At 33.7% G+C, this 17,736-nt stretch overlaps 1 protein-coding gene across 4 annotated transcripts in view; it reads right to left on the reverse strand.

Moving 5' to 3' along the window:
- Positions 1-948: 948 nt before the first annotated feature.
- Positions 949-17,736, reverse strand: part of LOC150079284 (uncharacterized) — a 35,098-nt gene continuing 18,310 nt past the window's right edge. Inside the window, exons 3-5 of one of the 4 annotated variants that reach the window (XR_016547561.1) lie at positions 12,756-12,810; positions 3,486-3,682; positions 3,197-3,290 (exon numbers count right to left, since the gene is read on the reverse strand). Coding sequence is in view for 3 of the 4 variants with exons in the window: in XM_090383503.1 (XP_090239629.1) it covers positions 1,353-1,887; positions 2,665-2,852 (723 nt within the window). In the remaining variant the exon portion in view is untranslated. Of the gene's footprint in view, positions 1,888-2,664; positions 2,885-3,180; positions 3,683-12,755; positions 12,811-17,736 lie in introns of those variants that run through there. The other 3 variants (XM_090383503.1, XM_090383504.1, XM_090383502.1) reach the window with 3 other exon arrangements.

Below are 17,736 nucleotides of genomic sequence, written 5' to 3' on the forward strand. Positions count from 1 at the left end.
TGCTTCGACAGTGAATATTTTAAACACAGTGCGTTTAAAAGAACATGATAAATGCATTTAAAATCAACAGTGTTCAGGTGCTATATCGAAGATGAAAAAGCTAATATGGATGTAAAATCTGATTCAGAAGCAAGGGCCCCCAAGTCTAATGACCATTCAAGCAAAAAGTATTTATGGAGATATTAAGAGTAAGTACAGCAAACCCAAAGTCAACTTGATGGCAAGCAACAAGTGGTTTAATAGTATTAGTAATGGCTACATGGTGCAAGGAAGCCAATGGGCTTATGCTGCACCAGCCAAAAAAAATAAATAAATAAAAACAAGTAAGAAAATTTTAAAAATAATAATAAAAGAAAAGGAAATGCCCTTCCTATGCATTTCCCTCCTCTCTTAGGTAATTATCCAGCTGACTTGAATTTCCACCAAATGTCAGCCTCTATCACCCATGTAGGTAACTTATTCTAGTAATTTATAACTTGCTGGCTAAAATAAACCTTCCTGCAATCCAGTCTAAACAACTCCCCCCCCCCCAAGTTGAAATTATGGCACTTTGTTCTAGAATCATTTATAATCATGAAAATTTTGTCCTTATTCATTTTCCTCCAATCAAATTCAATATTCATAGTTGAGTGCTGCATAAAGCTTTAGTGAAATTCTGGCTCAGCCACTCCCCAACTTATGTAAGTCAGGGAGTGGCTGTATTATTACAATGAAAAAACTATTTTCATCATAGACATACTACAATGAACATTACAGTAAACTTGCAAAGTTTGGAACCATTTTTAAATACCTGTTTTATTCTATAAATAAAAAATATTTTTATATTTCCTACATATCACTGAAATGACCAAATAAATGAAACATTGTGCACTTCATTTATTCAACAGTAACAGAATTTTCACTCATATCTTTACATCAGTCTCAATGAAAAAGAACACTAAATAAATATTTATAGACGAGAAGACACATACACAAAGTTTTGCTAACCAAGTATGTAGCAACAGCGGTATATACATATATACATCCCTCCAATGTTTAAATATTTACAACAAAAGGTATCACATGTGGTTCTATCCCTGAATTTACAAGTGACTTGAAGCATCAGGATAAAACATATATACATTCACTGGACAGTCAAGCAAGTGTATCAAAAGATGGAATGGATTTGCTTCTGACTACATTCATATAATTCAACCATTGTTAACTGGCCATTTCCCCACTGAGTTTTGTAAGAAACACATGCGGCAATGCTTCTACACTCAAGTTATATGGTAGCAATAACCCATCCCAACTTCAAACTACTCCACAGTTCTGTTAAACAGTGACCCAACTTGAAATTAAAGTTTATTAGGTCATGTTACAATGCTAGCTGCAGTGACTTGATTGCAATTTATACTTTTTAGTACCTCTTCACGTCCAGTCATATCTGATAAATCTGAGAGAAAGTAATCTACTTCTTTGACTTCTTTGGAATCTACAGTACTGTAGATGGAAAAACCATACTGGCATAATGTTTTCTTATCGTTTTCTGTGAAAGCTGAATTATTTTGTTTATCCACTATACTGATGGCAGAGTCTGGACATGAATTGGAACATGAAACTAGTTCACTGCAAATCCTCTCCAGAGTTTCTTCCACAATACTATTATCATTCATATTTTCATCACCATCTTCTGTGTTTAAGAATGTGTTACTATCTAAAAGATCACTTATAGTTAAGTTATAATTATCAGTGTCTTGCATTAAATCACAAAGCTGTTCCAGGTGTTTTCTACTGATATTTTTATATTTTTTCCTTATCTCTCTCTCTCTGCGATTTATTTCCCTCATGTTTTCTTTTATGGCATAATATAGATCCCTCCTCTCTTCCAGCTCTTCAGAATCATACCTGAAATAAAAGAAAAAGTCCAACATTATTCAAAGTGCTTTCTTTTTGCCAGTGAGATTTAACCAATTGGCCTGCATAAAAAAATTAATGTCAGATCTATAATAATCCAAAAAATTTCCCAGATGTTTTTAAACCAAACTTACTGTTATACAAAGAATGATACTTAACTTGAGTGCAAGGTTCATCTTAAAAAAAAAAAAAAAAAAAAATTTGCACAAACAAGCAGTTCGTACAATTAAACAACTGTAAACCAAGCAGTTGATATCATGCTAAGTATAAAGCTAAGCTGCAAGAAGTAAACTTCTCCTTATTCATATTAAACTTTCAGTTCTTTATAATTAATTACAAATTAAAGAGCACAATTTTATTTAAAGTACAATAAGTTAAACTATGAGTTCAGTTACGTACATCAGAAAGATACAAGACACGATTAAGTTTAAACAAACTTCAGATAGATGGATTTAGAAACATTTTCCTTTTCCTCCCCCAAAAGTGAAAAATTAAGTTCAAATACTGATAAAGGCACAAATTTCAGTAATTTGTACTCTTTCTTGTTAACAGATACAAACTGAACCCTTCTTTTAAAGACAGGCTACATAAGAAGCTAACAGCTAAAAATGTATATTTCCCAATTATTGTAGGGAATAAAGTAGAAACTGTTCAAAGCTACAGTAAACACTAATAATTAAAAAATATCTCAACACTTAATCATAATCTAAAAAAGTCACGTATACAGGAGGATTCTAAAATTATTTCAAAACCAAAAACATTTCATACTGTGTTTGGTATCCATTGTTCAATTCTAAAGGCCAGTATCTTTCACCTGCCTTCTGCTGATGGTTGGATGGCCCTCTGCAGGTGGACTGACTGTCACCTACATCATATGACGATTTCCTTTCTCCATTTTCACATTTCCAAAGTCTGCTTACAAACCCCTCTTCTACCCGCAGCCAGCAAAGCAACATCCGCTGCTGCCATTCACCGATTTTAACGGCCTCTAATTTAATAAAAATGGAACAAAGAAAAACTAAAGCAGTTACACGTTAGATGGATAACTTTTTAAATCAGATGATGCAATTTACAGATAGTTTACCTATTTTAAGTTTGAAAGGTTACATTATTTGAAATTGAGCAACTTTTTGCTCAACATTCTGAAAACTTACGGTAGCATCCCCAAAAGTACGAAGCAGATATTTCCAAACAGCCTTCAGCAACATTTTTCTTAAGTAATCATAGGATCTCCAGTTAAATAATTTGTATTATCTTTTCACCAATCAGATGTCTTGATTATGCCCTTGAATGTTACAATGTCGCAGGTTCCATATGGAAAAGACACGATAGATCCATTACAGACCCTCACTTCAAAGCTGGGATATGTAGTTTCACAGCCCTTTTGTATTATCCTATTTTTGAAATGAGAACATAAAAAAAGCAATACAAAAAAGCACATAGGACCTACTACTTGTTTGTCAACATCAAGAAAACTTAGCAAAAGCTTACATAACTTGAAGTTTTACTAACAGGTGTAAGCACAATTACTTTCATGTACTGAATTTGTTGAAGCTTTTACACAAATCACTATCACTCCCTCTACTTACAGGTTGATGACCCCCGATGCTCCAAACATTGCAGCTTCAAAGCATTTAGACATCTTATACTTGCTCATGACTAGCCAAATCTGAATCCTTGGATCACCTAGTATTGCAGATGACATGGTATTCTTCGAAGCTCTGGATACCCTTGCAGATGTTAATGATAAAGTCTAAATATAGATTCCACTCACTGTTAAAAGATCCTAGATGTAATGAATACAGGGAGAAGCGAAACAAAACTGATAAAGCAAGACCAGATTGTTATAATAATCAATACAGCATTAATATGATGTCATGCTGGATGGCTAAAATACAGGTAACATTAACGAATACTCAAATTAGGGCAATTTACATATTGAAATTCACCAGTGACTTGATTATGGAAAACTACATAATTGTGAAGTTACTTAAGGCAGCTCCCCAGGTGAGAGATCAATCTGATCCAAACATTCAATATTTTTTCCCAATTGGTTTTACACGACAGAGAAATAATGTAAATACACAAAGAATACAATTATCGTGAATCATATGCCATTTTAGCAAAAAAATAAAATAACCCATTACTTCAAACACTTAATACAGGCATGAGTTGCACACAATAAAAGACAAGAAAATTTACCCAAAAGCTCTTTAAGTGATCCCAGAAATGAAGAAAACCTCTAAGTTTTAAATTATTACTATTATAACCAGCCTCACAGAATAAATGAAACAGAAGATACATTAATCATTAACACCAGATCCAAGTGATGTCTCAGACCTGTCATGTATAGTTATGAAGAGATATTTGCCATATGCACATCTAAAACTTGATGTTAGCTATTATGGCAGTAGATAAAATAAGATTATACAGACCATAATAAGAAAATGATTTAACCCCAAAAATGACAACTAATAATATCTAAGTGATCCTTTACAATTTAAGTTAAATCGTTAGTACATTCCAAAATTAACATGGTTACAGGAAAGTGGTTAGCAGGATTATACCTGCTCAAACAAATGAGGGTGAAAATTGCAACAAGCAATATTTAGGACATTTTCTTTTACAGAAAAAAATATTAGTAGCCAAAGGACCATGAGATGAAGAATGAATTCATAATTACTTTTATTGAAACTGTTACATAAATGTTATGCATTTCAACTGGCATTTGTAAAAGCAATAAAGTATCAGTTAAATACAGCATGAACCATACAATGGCCAAATCTTGGCCATAGCCTTATACTGCATGAGACTATGGGTATGGTGGGGGGGGATGTTTTATTCTGGGACAACCATCAAGAATAATTAGGAAATGTGATAAAAAGGAACAAAACTATTCAAATGACTTTGTGGAGAAAGCAGCATTAACATATATTAATATTGTATTTCATTTAGTTTTTAGTGAATATGATATGTTAATAAAGCAAATATGTTCAGTTTCTTTTTGTTTTGTATTGCTAAAACCATTACATACCAGGAGTATGTAAAAATAAATTATGTAACAATAGTGATAATATATACATACTTATACACTATTTGCCCTTACTGTAACCCTGATGTAAACAAATACACATGGCAAAAGCTCTGATTTGTCAGTTGCAACAGTACCACTTTTGGGATGTGTGGCCTTCAAAAATTTTCAACCATTATTCTATTCCAAATTCTCCATAAAGGAAAACTATGTACAAGCTGAATACTTTCACCACTATTGAAAAAAAAAAAAAAAAAAAAAACAGTATGTTCAGTCAAAACTGGCTGTACTTACTGCAAGCAGTTTCAATTGCTTGTTCCCATGTTCATCGTTTTAGTTTACAATTTAGAAGTCATAAACTGAAGTTCAAAACAGTAGCATCTGTTAATTCTATCAGGTAAATCTAATAATGGTTTGAGAAAACCCTGCCAAATTTTGGAACCTCTTAGTGTTCTAATGACAATGCACCCAATCAGTGTTACTTAATTGCCTGTCAAACCCTTGTAGGAACTACTAACTTTTAACTATTTTGCCCACTTACATTTTTATGGCCTGCAGACTTACTTTAACCCTTTCATAAGTATGCACATAAATACAGTTTGAAGGTTTTCAATATGTACAGAATTTCTTGAAACTCTACAGACATGCTCAGACCTATCAACTGTGTTTAGAAGTAGTAGTCTCAAAAGGATATGCAGTCATTAAAGGTGTATGAAGATATTCCCAACAGTTACAAGTACAGTGCAGATTGTCATTCAGACATTTACTACAGTGAACAATGCCTAGAAGCAAATAGTGGGTTATTTCAACATCCGATAGCATTGTTCTTCTTGCTCAGTCTATATACAGTGGTTGATTGGTGGAACAACCATTTTGTGTTGTATAAGTTGGCAGTTTGAATAAATCCAAGAAAGAATTAGACAAATTATTGGGGAGGGGGGGGGGGTGTCTGATGCTTTATAAGCTCATTTTCTTGCCATATGCCACTACTACTACTACTAATAATAATAATAAATAGTTCATTATGTTGGCAGAAACTAGTGCTTCTGCACACCCAAACATTTGAAGTTTGCAATTTTATTTATTTTTTAAAATTGTGTTCACACCTTTTAGAAATGCTGTACCAAGACATTCCCTTTGAACAAGATTGTAGACATGTTCTTAAACAAGCACAAACTAAATCTGATAATACATTAATTCCAGATCCATTGAAAAAAATCCACTCCAGCTTGTGTGCATACTATAACACAGTCACTACGGAAAGGGTTAAACTAGCAAAAACTGTCTTAGTTCTGACAATTGTACACATTTCAAATAAAAAGAATCACCAAAACACTACTGCCACCAAGAGAATTATTCAATTTGTTAAAAGGCCACACTAGCCTTTGGGGAAATGCTATCAAAACTTGTAGCATAAGACGTTCCTGTACTGCAAGTATTAAGACCATGTAATATCTGCAAATTCACAAGTCATGCAAACACATCAGAGTAGAGTACTCAAAGTGATTTTCCATATATATTTATAAAAAAATGTTATGTACAATGATCAATCACTGATTTCTAACCACCTACCTAATACTGCATTGGGCCACTCTTTGCATGGATAACAGCCACCATTCACCTAGGGAGTAGGCACTGACTCCACTATTGTTGTTATTATTTAGGAGCATTAGCAACTAAGGCCATATTGCTCTGGGGATATGCGGTGGTCATTCCCTGACCTTTCCGCATCCTCCCGTTATTTGGTGGCTCAAGGGCTCGAACCCTGGTCTAATCAAGAAGCATGTGCTACGCACTGCTGCTCCTGCCCACCTCGCTACGGAGGCGACTGACTCCACTAGATGTCCGACGATGTTCATATGAATCTGCAGCCTGCAAGGCTTTGCACAGTGTCAGATCAGATGAACTTTGCACGTCCATACTCCTTACTTCTCATTCCAAAACATCCCACAGATTAACAGGTGTTTGCAACTGGATTGAGGTCACGCAAATTTGGAGGTCAATCAAGGGGGGTTTATATCTTCGCTGCATTCCCCTAACCACTTATGCACAGTGCAGCCCATTATATCAAATTGGAAGATCCCATTTCTGTCCAGGGAGAGGGGAAAAAAAAAAAAAAAACACACACAAAATCATCCTGTCAGGGTGCCCCGTGGTTTCCTAGGCGATGCAAGTAAATCTCACCAGTGAAACAGTCTGTATGTACCATGCACGAGTCCGTGGATTGCTTGCACCAGTGTCCACTGATGTAATGCACCAGGTATTTGGACTCATCCGACAGCAAACTTAATCTCAGTGCCCAACCAGCATTTGCCATCAACAATGGTCAGCAGTAAGGAAATGGCATCTCTTGAGTCATCTGCTGTGGAACCCCCCATACATCTGAGTGTGGTGCATTGTCATTTGGGATATTATTCTTAAGCCCCATGCTGTATAGCAGTCAACTGTCACATAGTGACCTGCTGTTGAGCCCTACATGCTGCACCCTTTGCTCACCACAAACATCCACTTTGCGTAATCCTTTACAGTGTTGTCAGAAAGATGTGGCTTGTACCACTCCTTGTACATACACCTTTACCATCAGTGGGCCATGAGCAATCAACATGGCATTTCTGATATTGAAACACCTCACATACAAGCACCCATAATCATGCCCTTCTGAAACTCATAATTGCTAATTTATTTATGGCCTGCATGAACAGATGCAAATTACCACCACCCTAGTGTACAAAGCTGTTTGGCTTTTTATGCTGCGAGCTATGCGTCATATTCTGTTTTGGACAGAGTGGTTGCAATTCAGTGTATACATACAGGGTGTTTCGATTAAAAGGCAACAGATCCATCTTATTATTTTTAGATGTAGACTATTTGTCATCTGGACCGTTGTCATATTTGCATCAATATTTTATAAATTGCTGTTAAAATCTGACCAAAGTTACTGTTTAGATTTTACAATTTTCCTAATCAAATGCTCCTCAAACCCCTCAGTGAGTAGCAAGTTGTTTCCTATCCCCAGTTGTGTCTAAAACACTATCAGCATATTTTTAAAACCAATATAAACTGAATTTATTTGGTGGAGGGGGAGAGAGGGAACATGTGGCGTTCATGCTTCAGTATGCATGTTTAGCTGTGAATAGTTGGCTGTACAAGGACAGCAAGCTGCATCTCCACATGCCGCAACGGTTTTTTCCTTCTTCAAATCAAATCTACTGATATTTATTTCAAAGTACACCGATAAAGATTTTAAAAATAAACCAAATGTGAGAAAAACTTTTCACATAAAAATGAAATTTTTATGTAATTGTTTTTTGAAACAATAAAAGTTAGTTCATTTTAACAAATTAAAAAATTAACCCAAATACACCAAAACAGGTGCAGACAGATCTTAAACCTAAAGATTAGCAAGATAGATTTCAGTGCCTTTTAATTAAAACGTCCTATATTAAAATGCTGCTTTTAATATTAACACATTTATTTGCTAATACAAACAAATCAGCAAAAATAAAGAAATTCATTATTCAGATTATAAAAAAAAAGTGCATCAATTATTAACTGATCAGCTTGAAAGGAAAGTGTAAATAACTTATTATCATTTACTATGGGGACAATAGTTACTAAAGTGAATAGGTCAACAATACTATGGCAACTAACTAACAAGAGCATTTCTCAACAAAGTGTGCTTATTTATATAAGGATTAACATTACATTTGAGTATAGTGTGTTCAAGAATTTTTGTACAGGCAAAAGATGACAAATCATGTCACAAATTACTCAAAAATGCCTAGTTAGTATGGGATGGTTTTAATTCTGGATCATAGTCATATAGTTGTACCTAAAAGATTGAGCAGAGTTTACACCTTTAATACAAACACACCAACTTGCAACATGCCAGTGTGGAGGAAAGCTGCTTAGAGTGAACACATTTTCTCTCATTTGTTGTGATGAAATTTGATCATTACCCTGAATTTGATTTGTGGATAGGGGCCAATGACATGCCACACCCACCTTATTCGGCACCATGCAACTTATGATGGTTTTTCCTAAAATTAAAACAAGTTATAAAAGAAAACAATGCAAGTAAATTCAAGAAATCTAATCAAACGTGGAGCACTTAGTTAATTGCATTCACAAAAATATTTTGATCAGTGGCATGTAAAATGGAACAAGTATGTGTATTCAAATATTTTGATCAAACCTATGAGGGTTGCTTATTACCAACTAACATGCTTTTACAGGAGAATATTGTACTTTTTTGGCATTCTTATTTGTGCAAAAGGGTTACTGCAGCCAGTCAAATGATATTAACTGCTAATCCCGAGCTGGATTTCTAAGATCTTGCATAACCTTCACCAATAATCATGCTCTTCATCTATTCTGCCACACAGCTGAATCTCAACATCTTACACCAAGTGTCTTCTCTGACTGTGCCATTGAAAATCCCAGAATCTTTCTTAGTTAATTGCATAAAAAATTAATAAATAATGCAGGTCAACATCAACAAGTGCAGGTGCAAGGAATCAAAAATCAAAGCATACCTGGTTATGGGTTGATAGATTAGAGATTAAGGTGTACTGGACACTATAACAAACTGTTTAAACATGGTATCATGCATCTTAGTTTTAATAAAATGAAAGTTGTCAGTTCAGATATACAGTTATCATCAAATTTGCCAGCACAGTACTTCACCTGATCAGAATTTATTAATTCTGAAAGGAGTTATGCATAGTATAGAATGTGTTGTTAGCCAAAGTTCAACTTTTGCATTTCTGAGAAGTTTCATGATCAAAGAAGAGAAACTGTTTGTCAACTAATAGCATTTTGTGATGATTTGAAAAATATACCCATCGTACAAAATAAATTTTTATTCCTCAAAACTGTACTTTGTTTAATTTTTACTTTTAAGAATTTCATTTCAATTTTAAGAAATATTAATGTCAACTATAAAACTGACATTAAAATCTGCGGATCACCTTATTATTAACCTGCATGGAGTGCAATCTGCCTTTAATTTCTTAAAAAAAAAAAAATAAAAATTCACAGCTTATTCTCCAATGCTTTACGGTACTTCCAGTAGCATTTCACTGAATTACTGTAATGCTGTCCTTATGACATCATAATTCCAGTAGTTTATGGGTCTGTTCCTAGGTGGCATATAGCACATTTTCAACGTAGGCACACTGCATGAAAAGGTTGGTAAAGTCTGCTCTAGATGGTGACAAAACCTATCAAATTCTGATTAACTGAAAATCAAATTTTAATATGTGATTAAAAACATGTTGAAACATTTATATAAATGGTTGCAACAATAATGTATGATGCATGCAAAAGGCCTTTTATATAAGGATGTGTTAAATTACCAACAAGTGACTATTGTATTGTATTCACTAGAATGAACCAAAGCATTTAACTGGTTTCAAAATGTTTGTAGGCCTGAAGTAGAAAATACAATTATTGTTGGTGGATGATAGCATACAATTTGGAATGAATCATTACAATGAATAAACATCAGATTAATAATACCTTCAATGCAGGAATTTTCCAACTAAATTAATACTCTTAAATTAGAGGATGGAATATGATGGTCAGGAATCACTTTAAATGATAATTACCTGGGAAGTGAGAGGAATGTTTATACTCTAGTACAATCACAAGTTTATAACTAACCATTTGACAAGAATATCATTAACCATACTTCATGGCAACACAAATGTGAACCACAAAGTCCAATTCAAACAACAGATGGTTTGCTTATTCATTAACAAAATCGACCAGGTATAACACTAGAGAGATTTACTTTTGTATCTTGTGAAAAAGATACAAGGTAAACCTTTTTCACTCCTTTTTTTCCCTAATGATCCCAGTTTAGAAACTGCTCAGAAAACATCTTCCTTGTAAGAACTTTATACCAGATGAAGCTAGCTCCATACAGTTATTCTGATAACTTGCATTTAAAAAAGTACGTTGCTGCATTATACAGAATAAATTGCATTTCAAAATTTATGGCAAGAATCTCCAAAAAATAGTACACCAGTCTTGTAAGTTTTAGAAACTGGTTATAACACACTCACTACATCTAAGTTAAACATTCTCACTTACAAGCAAGCAGTCTCACACCCAACCATAACCCTTTCAGAGAAAACATTGTTTCTCATGTGTGGGCTTTGCAGAGTATATAGTAGATTATGCTTTTTAAGATCATGTTGAAATCCACCCTTGTCCAATTTTTCCAGTGTGTGCTTCTTGATTTGTATTTCCAATTAATAGAGAATGTTTTAATAGATTCCAGCACAAAAGTAAGAACATCATGCCTGTCAACCATTCTTTTCCAATTCTGGCTTTTTTAAGCCAAAATTATTTGGAATTCCAAACCAGAACTGATATAAAACAATTTAATTGATAGAGGTACAGATATATTATCGCTTCAATAAAAAGTAACCTTTTTGAAATTCTGGTTTCATTTTTGAAAGTTTTACTTTAATGATGTGCAATCAAGGCAAAACAAAATTAATACTTAAAAGCATTTAAGTAAAAAATCATTTTTGCAAAACTACTTAATTTCATTAAGTCACTCCATAAGCCAAACTCAACTCACTACAGGATTCCCACACATGTTCAGGAAACTTGCTCATGAAAGAGTTATTCACTAGCTAGACAGACTACACAGATGGCTATGCATTTAGGAACACTGCCCAGTAGCTGCTTGTGCATGGAAATAAAAAAGCCAGGATACATCATGCCATAAGCTCTACAAAGTGCCAGATGATTTACCATGACACTAAACAAATGGAATTGCAAACCATTTTTTCTCCTACATAGTCCCCAGTGAGACAATCACTGATGTATAGGTAGCAAGATTTGTCCATCACCATTTGTAAAGTAGGGTTTGAGAGCTTGTTTGCCTGATTTGGCAATTAACTGATACACTACGACATTAGCCACAAGAATGATGGTAAAAATCACTGCATAGTAGCAAACCAAGAATATGTCTTTCACAATACATATATATGATTCAATTAATACAACCTCCTGAAAAGCGTCTACATAATCTGATTCGGCCTCAGCTTAATCCCAGTGTTCTAATGTGGCCTGCAAGTGTTCTGATTAGGTTAAGTAAACAAAGTAGACCTGCATGACATCAGACATGCTGATACTGACAGGGCCAGTTTCCAGAATGAACAACAAGTGTAGGTGTCATTAAATTTAAGTTATGGACAGGTTCCAGGCACTACCAATCTTCAAACTCCATGGTTCAGACTATACACCCTGACCAACACAGCTGTCAAAACAAAACTGTACAGAGATTCTTCATGCCATAGCACATTTTGTTTAAAAGCCCACAAATGTCGGAAATATAACTCAAATGATGTTGATGGCCATACGAGGATTGCAGTCTCTAAAATCAAACCAAAGACTACACAGCTCTCTACAGATCACTAAAAGATGTTCCTGTGACCTCTTCGATTAGTTTCCCCACTGTTTTCCACATACATGTGCAGGACATCAACAAGTGACACACTAGAGTTCATTGAAAAGGATTAGTACAACAAAAATGAATTTTTAAAAAATACATTTCAATATCATTGTAATGTGTGTATTGTGTATAAATACCAATATTAAACAGCTAAACTCTGTTCACTAACTTTAATCCTGACAAACAAATAGTGGTACTATGTTGAAATAACCAACGAGAGCTTTACTCAATCATTAACTTTTGGCAGGATTAAAGCCAGTAAAGCTTGTTTCTTGAATTATGTTCACATAATCAGGAGATGGGAATAATGTCAGTTGTGTTTAGATAAGATTCAGATTTCTAGAAAAGATCACTTACCCATAATGGAGATAGCCCACTACTTCTAACCTTTCTTGGCATAAGCATATTACAACTACGAAATAAAAAAAAAATAAAAAAAAAGGCTTTCTTCTAAACAGCTGACCTACAAATTTCAATTGTTCTCTACTATAACTTTCTTCCACCTGGGGTGTGTCCCCATAACTTCTCTTAAACTCCTACACTCTTACACAAAAGGTGTAAATTAAGTTAAGTCTCTAGTCGCCATGAATGCCTTTTCTGTAGATCTCGATTAACATCCATAACCCTGCCTCTTTTTTTTTTCAAAATCACTCTGAATAACCAACTTTCCTCTTCCAAAGAACAGAAATAGAAGAGATAACTAAGGAATGTCCTTTTGTACACATGTCTCAAAGTAATCTACAGAAATTCAAGTAAAATGATCAATATCCAAATTGATTATACCCAGTGGGTGGAGAGCTCAATATAATGGGAGAAAGCAGTCTCTCTTGATTATCAGCCCTGCATATTTTCCTGTACACTACCCCATACCTCATCAGATCTTTAGCCGTAAGCATAGTAAGCCCTTGCACATTTTTCTTAACACCACTGATCCATTTTCCCCTCTTGGCTTTGCAAAGTACCACTTTATAGTACATGCTATCATTAATTTATGCAAAGTTAAAAAATTACACTAATCTGATTCACAAAGAAACATTCTTCTATACATGCCTTAGTGTTCAATCATTTGTCTCAATTTTGGTTATTACCATATTGTTTGAAATAAGTTCTTACTGCTTGATCCTCATGTAAACTGTGTACTGTAAAAACTAATACATTACATCCCCAGGCAAGCAAAGACTGCACACTTTACATAAATAACTCTATCAAACTTTTTTTAAATACACAAAATGAAGATAATCATTATGACCACTTTTGAGCTCAGAAGTTTGCTTTCATAGTATGAATAGTTAGTTACGTTCACTGAATTTTTCTAAAGTATTATTTTGACAAGCTTCACAACAGTAAAACTTCCTACAGATAGAATACTAATAATTTGAATAGTAAAGCATATTGCTGTCACCAACTAGTATTTGTTTTGTGCAGTACATTTAAAGCATTTTTTATACAAAATAAAAATTCTCTTAATGGCAAATAGTCAGTGGAAAGCTCAACCATGTCATCAATTCATTGGCAGTTTCCATATATAGATAATATACATAATACACACACATATATATATATATAAAAAGAGATTTATGTGAGAGGCAAACTGTAAGATACTTAAATACTAGAAAATTTAAAAAAGGCAACAACCCAGTACATTTGAATGCTTGTTTTTCGTGGGAAAATATCATCACATTTTTAGCATTTAAATGATCTCGGTCAACCTTGCACATTGCTGACCAACCAAGAATGATAGCATTTCAAAGCATTCAGTAAACTGAGTTTATTGAATTCTTTGGAAAACGTTAAAATTTTAGTATTTTTCATTTCACAAATAAGGATATTTGTGGAAAGTCATAATATTTACTAGTAGCTTTTTCAAAAGTTACATAGTAAACAGTAATAACTAACATTACAACACAAATGTAACTGCCAGTAGATGGCACAAAAATATTCAAAAATTACCAGAAATAAAATTTAGAATATATAAGATTATTAATAATACCAATTATGAACAACAGTATTTTATATCTAAACTAAACCAATATTAATTTAAGAATACTTTACTGGTATATGTAACCACTTGCAGCTTGTAATCATCATACACCAAAGTAAAAACAGAACCATGAATAGCTGAAACCACAAATACCAGTTTTGCAGTATGTTAGTTTTGACATTTATAACTGAAATGTGTCAACATTTCTAACATATACAAGGTGGTCGCTGCAATCAATTATCACCAATTTTCTTCATCCAAGGAACACTCATGTTGAGAAAGATCTCATGTCCTGAAAGATTTCATAGATGGAAAAAAAAAAAACTTTTAAATGATGTTAGCAATATATGATGTGGAGGAACTTATGTGCTAAAGAATACCATGCTATGAAAATCTTAAATTAGAAGATTGATTAGCAGGCTAGCAGAATTAAATAGCTGCTTATTAAAGCAAACATTACCTCTAACTAAACAATTATAATTTCCTTTGATACCATGTGTTTGTGCCAGCTACCTAAACAGACCATGGTCACTGCAACTACAGCAGTTTTCAGGTACCAGAAATGTCAAAAAGGCAGACAGTGTCACTGTTATGTTAAACTAAACAGACAATGAAACAGCAGCACGGGCATACAAAAGCAAGAGATTCAGTTTTTGTGCTACAAATGCTCATAAAAACATGATGGAATCTCTTCAAAATTATTAATAATTAATGTGTCCTATGATGTCATAAGTAAATTTTACCTCATTACAAGGAAATGATCAAAAGGTTTGTGGCCTAACCACAAAAGAAAGTAGCAATAATGATATATAGTACTCTTTCCCCACCTTATCCACTTCTAATGCCAATAAACTTTTATAGCAATTGTTCAACATTGCTATCCCATCTCTAGAAAGCCATACCTTGAGTCTTCAGAGTTAAACAGTAATGACATTATTTCTTTCAGGTAATTCTTCATGACTCTTAATGAATAGAAATCCAAGGCTGCAAAATCTGAGAAAATGCAACAAATCATGCCAAAATCAGTTACTATAGTCAATGCAATATGTGACTAGTAAGAATGTGTACTGTCATGAAACAAACTATTTTTCTAAACTTATTCTCAGCTATTATGGGGCAGGAGAATTTCTAGAAAGCATATTTATATATATAAATAAATAAAAAAAAATATAATGATTGCCTCTTCATAACTGATAACAGTAATCACAAAATTCAAATTACTGAATTTTAAGTCTTTCCTTTAAAAATACTGTATAAACAAAAACTAAAAATACAACAGACCTTGCTGATGCAGTTTTGTCAACAAAAAAGAAAACCTGGCCTTTAAGAAAAATTAGTACCAAATAGGTTTTAATATACTGATTTCAGTAAAAAAATATTCAGTTAAGGAGAGCATTCATATATTTCCTTTCATAGTGCTACTGATAATTTCAGAGAAAGTTTCTGTTGAAACTGGAACTCCCCAAATAGATTTACGTGGTATATTCACTGCTTTCCAAGCTAACTGGCAGGTAGCTCAAAAGCACTGATGTACTACATAAATCTATTCATATAAAATGATAGTTGCTTCACAATCAGCTTGCACTTTATCCTTCCTTGTTCTGTTTGTATCTGGAAAAATCACTATTAAATCAGTTAAACACAATCTGTCAACTCAATACTGCAATAAACTTTTTGTCAAATGAACTGCTTCATTTACTCATAGCAGAAATGCTCTTCACTTCCAGAAACCTATTACTGAAAATCAAGACAACTAGAAGAATTTTAATTTTTGCACCATAATAATGTCTGAACTTTCGCTGCAGGGTTCCAAAAAAATTACAAGCCTTTTTGGAAATTCACTACTTGTCTTAAGTTCTTGAAAAAAATGTTCAGCCATTTCACAATCACAAACAAGTTTCATGCTTAAAAGGAATGCATACTGGTCTGCACTGAAACTGCATCCTCATTTGCTAGGTAAGTTGTGTATTAGGAATTTATTTTCTACTACCAAATACAGCAAGAACCTGAAACTCTATGCACATGCATTAGCAGAGTGAAAATTTTTAAAACTGTAATAAACAAAAATAGCTAACTAGAAATACACAATTACTGTGTCCAAAAGTAATCCTAATTGGATTGCCCTATTCAAGCAGCAATGTGGTAGTCACATTGTGGTGTGGTCTCTTGAAGGACCAAATAATTATCATTTTCATTCTTCCAAAACAGTGCCAGGAGATTATCTTGGTACATTACAAAAGAGAACTTTTCCAAATATTGTCAACAAGCAGGGTAAATATCAAGGATGATTCCAACATGGCAGAATGCCTAATTGGGTGTGCAAGTCAAAGAATGGTTATCACAAAGCCAAGAAATGCTGTGGATATATATAACATTGATCATTTTAAAGAACAAGTTATCGCTGCATACAATGAGATGAAACCTCAAACAATTCATGCTCCTCTCTTGCACTGGCAAAAACATTTTCACTATTGCGTATGTGTGAATAGTGTACATGTTTGAACTTTTTTTATAACAGTTCACTATGGGTCAGACTTATGGAACACTATATATATCGCAGAAATATCTAACAAGTTAACTAAAATCTTGGGAGTTCTCTGCTTAAGTTATCATTATTTTCAATATAGTTACATTATTTATTGGAAATGTTATATGGTAATAACAGTGAATAGTTCAGCCAAATAACCACACATGCCACTGTTACATTATCAGGTAGCAACTAAGATTCAGCTCATTTTCTTTTCAACATTATCAGTCACATTCAGGACAATTGTATCCTAAAATCTGAAGAACATACAAGTTGTTGAAAGTCGCAAAGTGATATATCCAACTGTATGGGTAGGGAAAATGGCATTATCACAAAAGAGAATCACCACCCATGAAAGCAATCTCTGCGTTCATCTTTGAGAGACTTTGACAAAGGATCAAGCATACCTGACAGTTTTATTAGACACAGATCAAGCATGAATTCAGTGGGCAACAAGATAAAAATAACACCAGCAAGTCTATGCCAACTCTTGAATTTCTTTGATTAAGAACCACAGCACACCTTGATAACTATATCTCAAAAAAAAAAAAAAAAAAGTCTTGAAAATGTTCTTCACCTACCATATCCAACGTTTCAGATCTTAATGGACACAAACCACTACAATTTAAACAAATCATCCACCTCAAAAGTAACAATATACATGTAACATGGCTAATGTTCTATCACAATGAGTGTCCTCTGCATTGTAGAATCATTTGCTCTATTGTTTTACTCCTGCCAGGAAACCTGCTCACTCCTCTATTGCATACATTTCTCTATGCATCTTGGGTTGCCTGACCTTTTGACACTAGAAATCACACTGCTCTTTC

The sequence above is a fragment of the Mastigoproctus giganteus genome, chromosome 10 (genome assembly GCF_048544385.1).
Source record: "Mastigoproctus giganteus isolate SK-2022 chromosome 10, ASM4854438v1, whole genome shotgun sequence".
In the NCBI taxonomy this organism is placed as follows: domain Eukaryota; kingdom Metazoa; phylum Arthropoda; class Arachnida; order Uropygi; family Thelyphonidae; genus Mastigoproctus; species Mastigoproctus giganteus.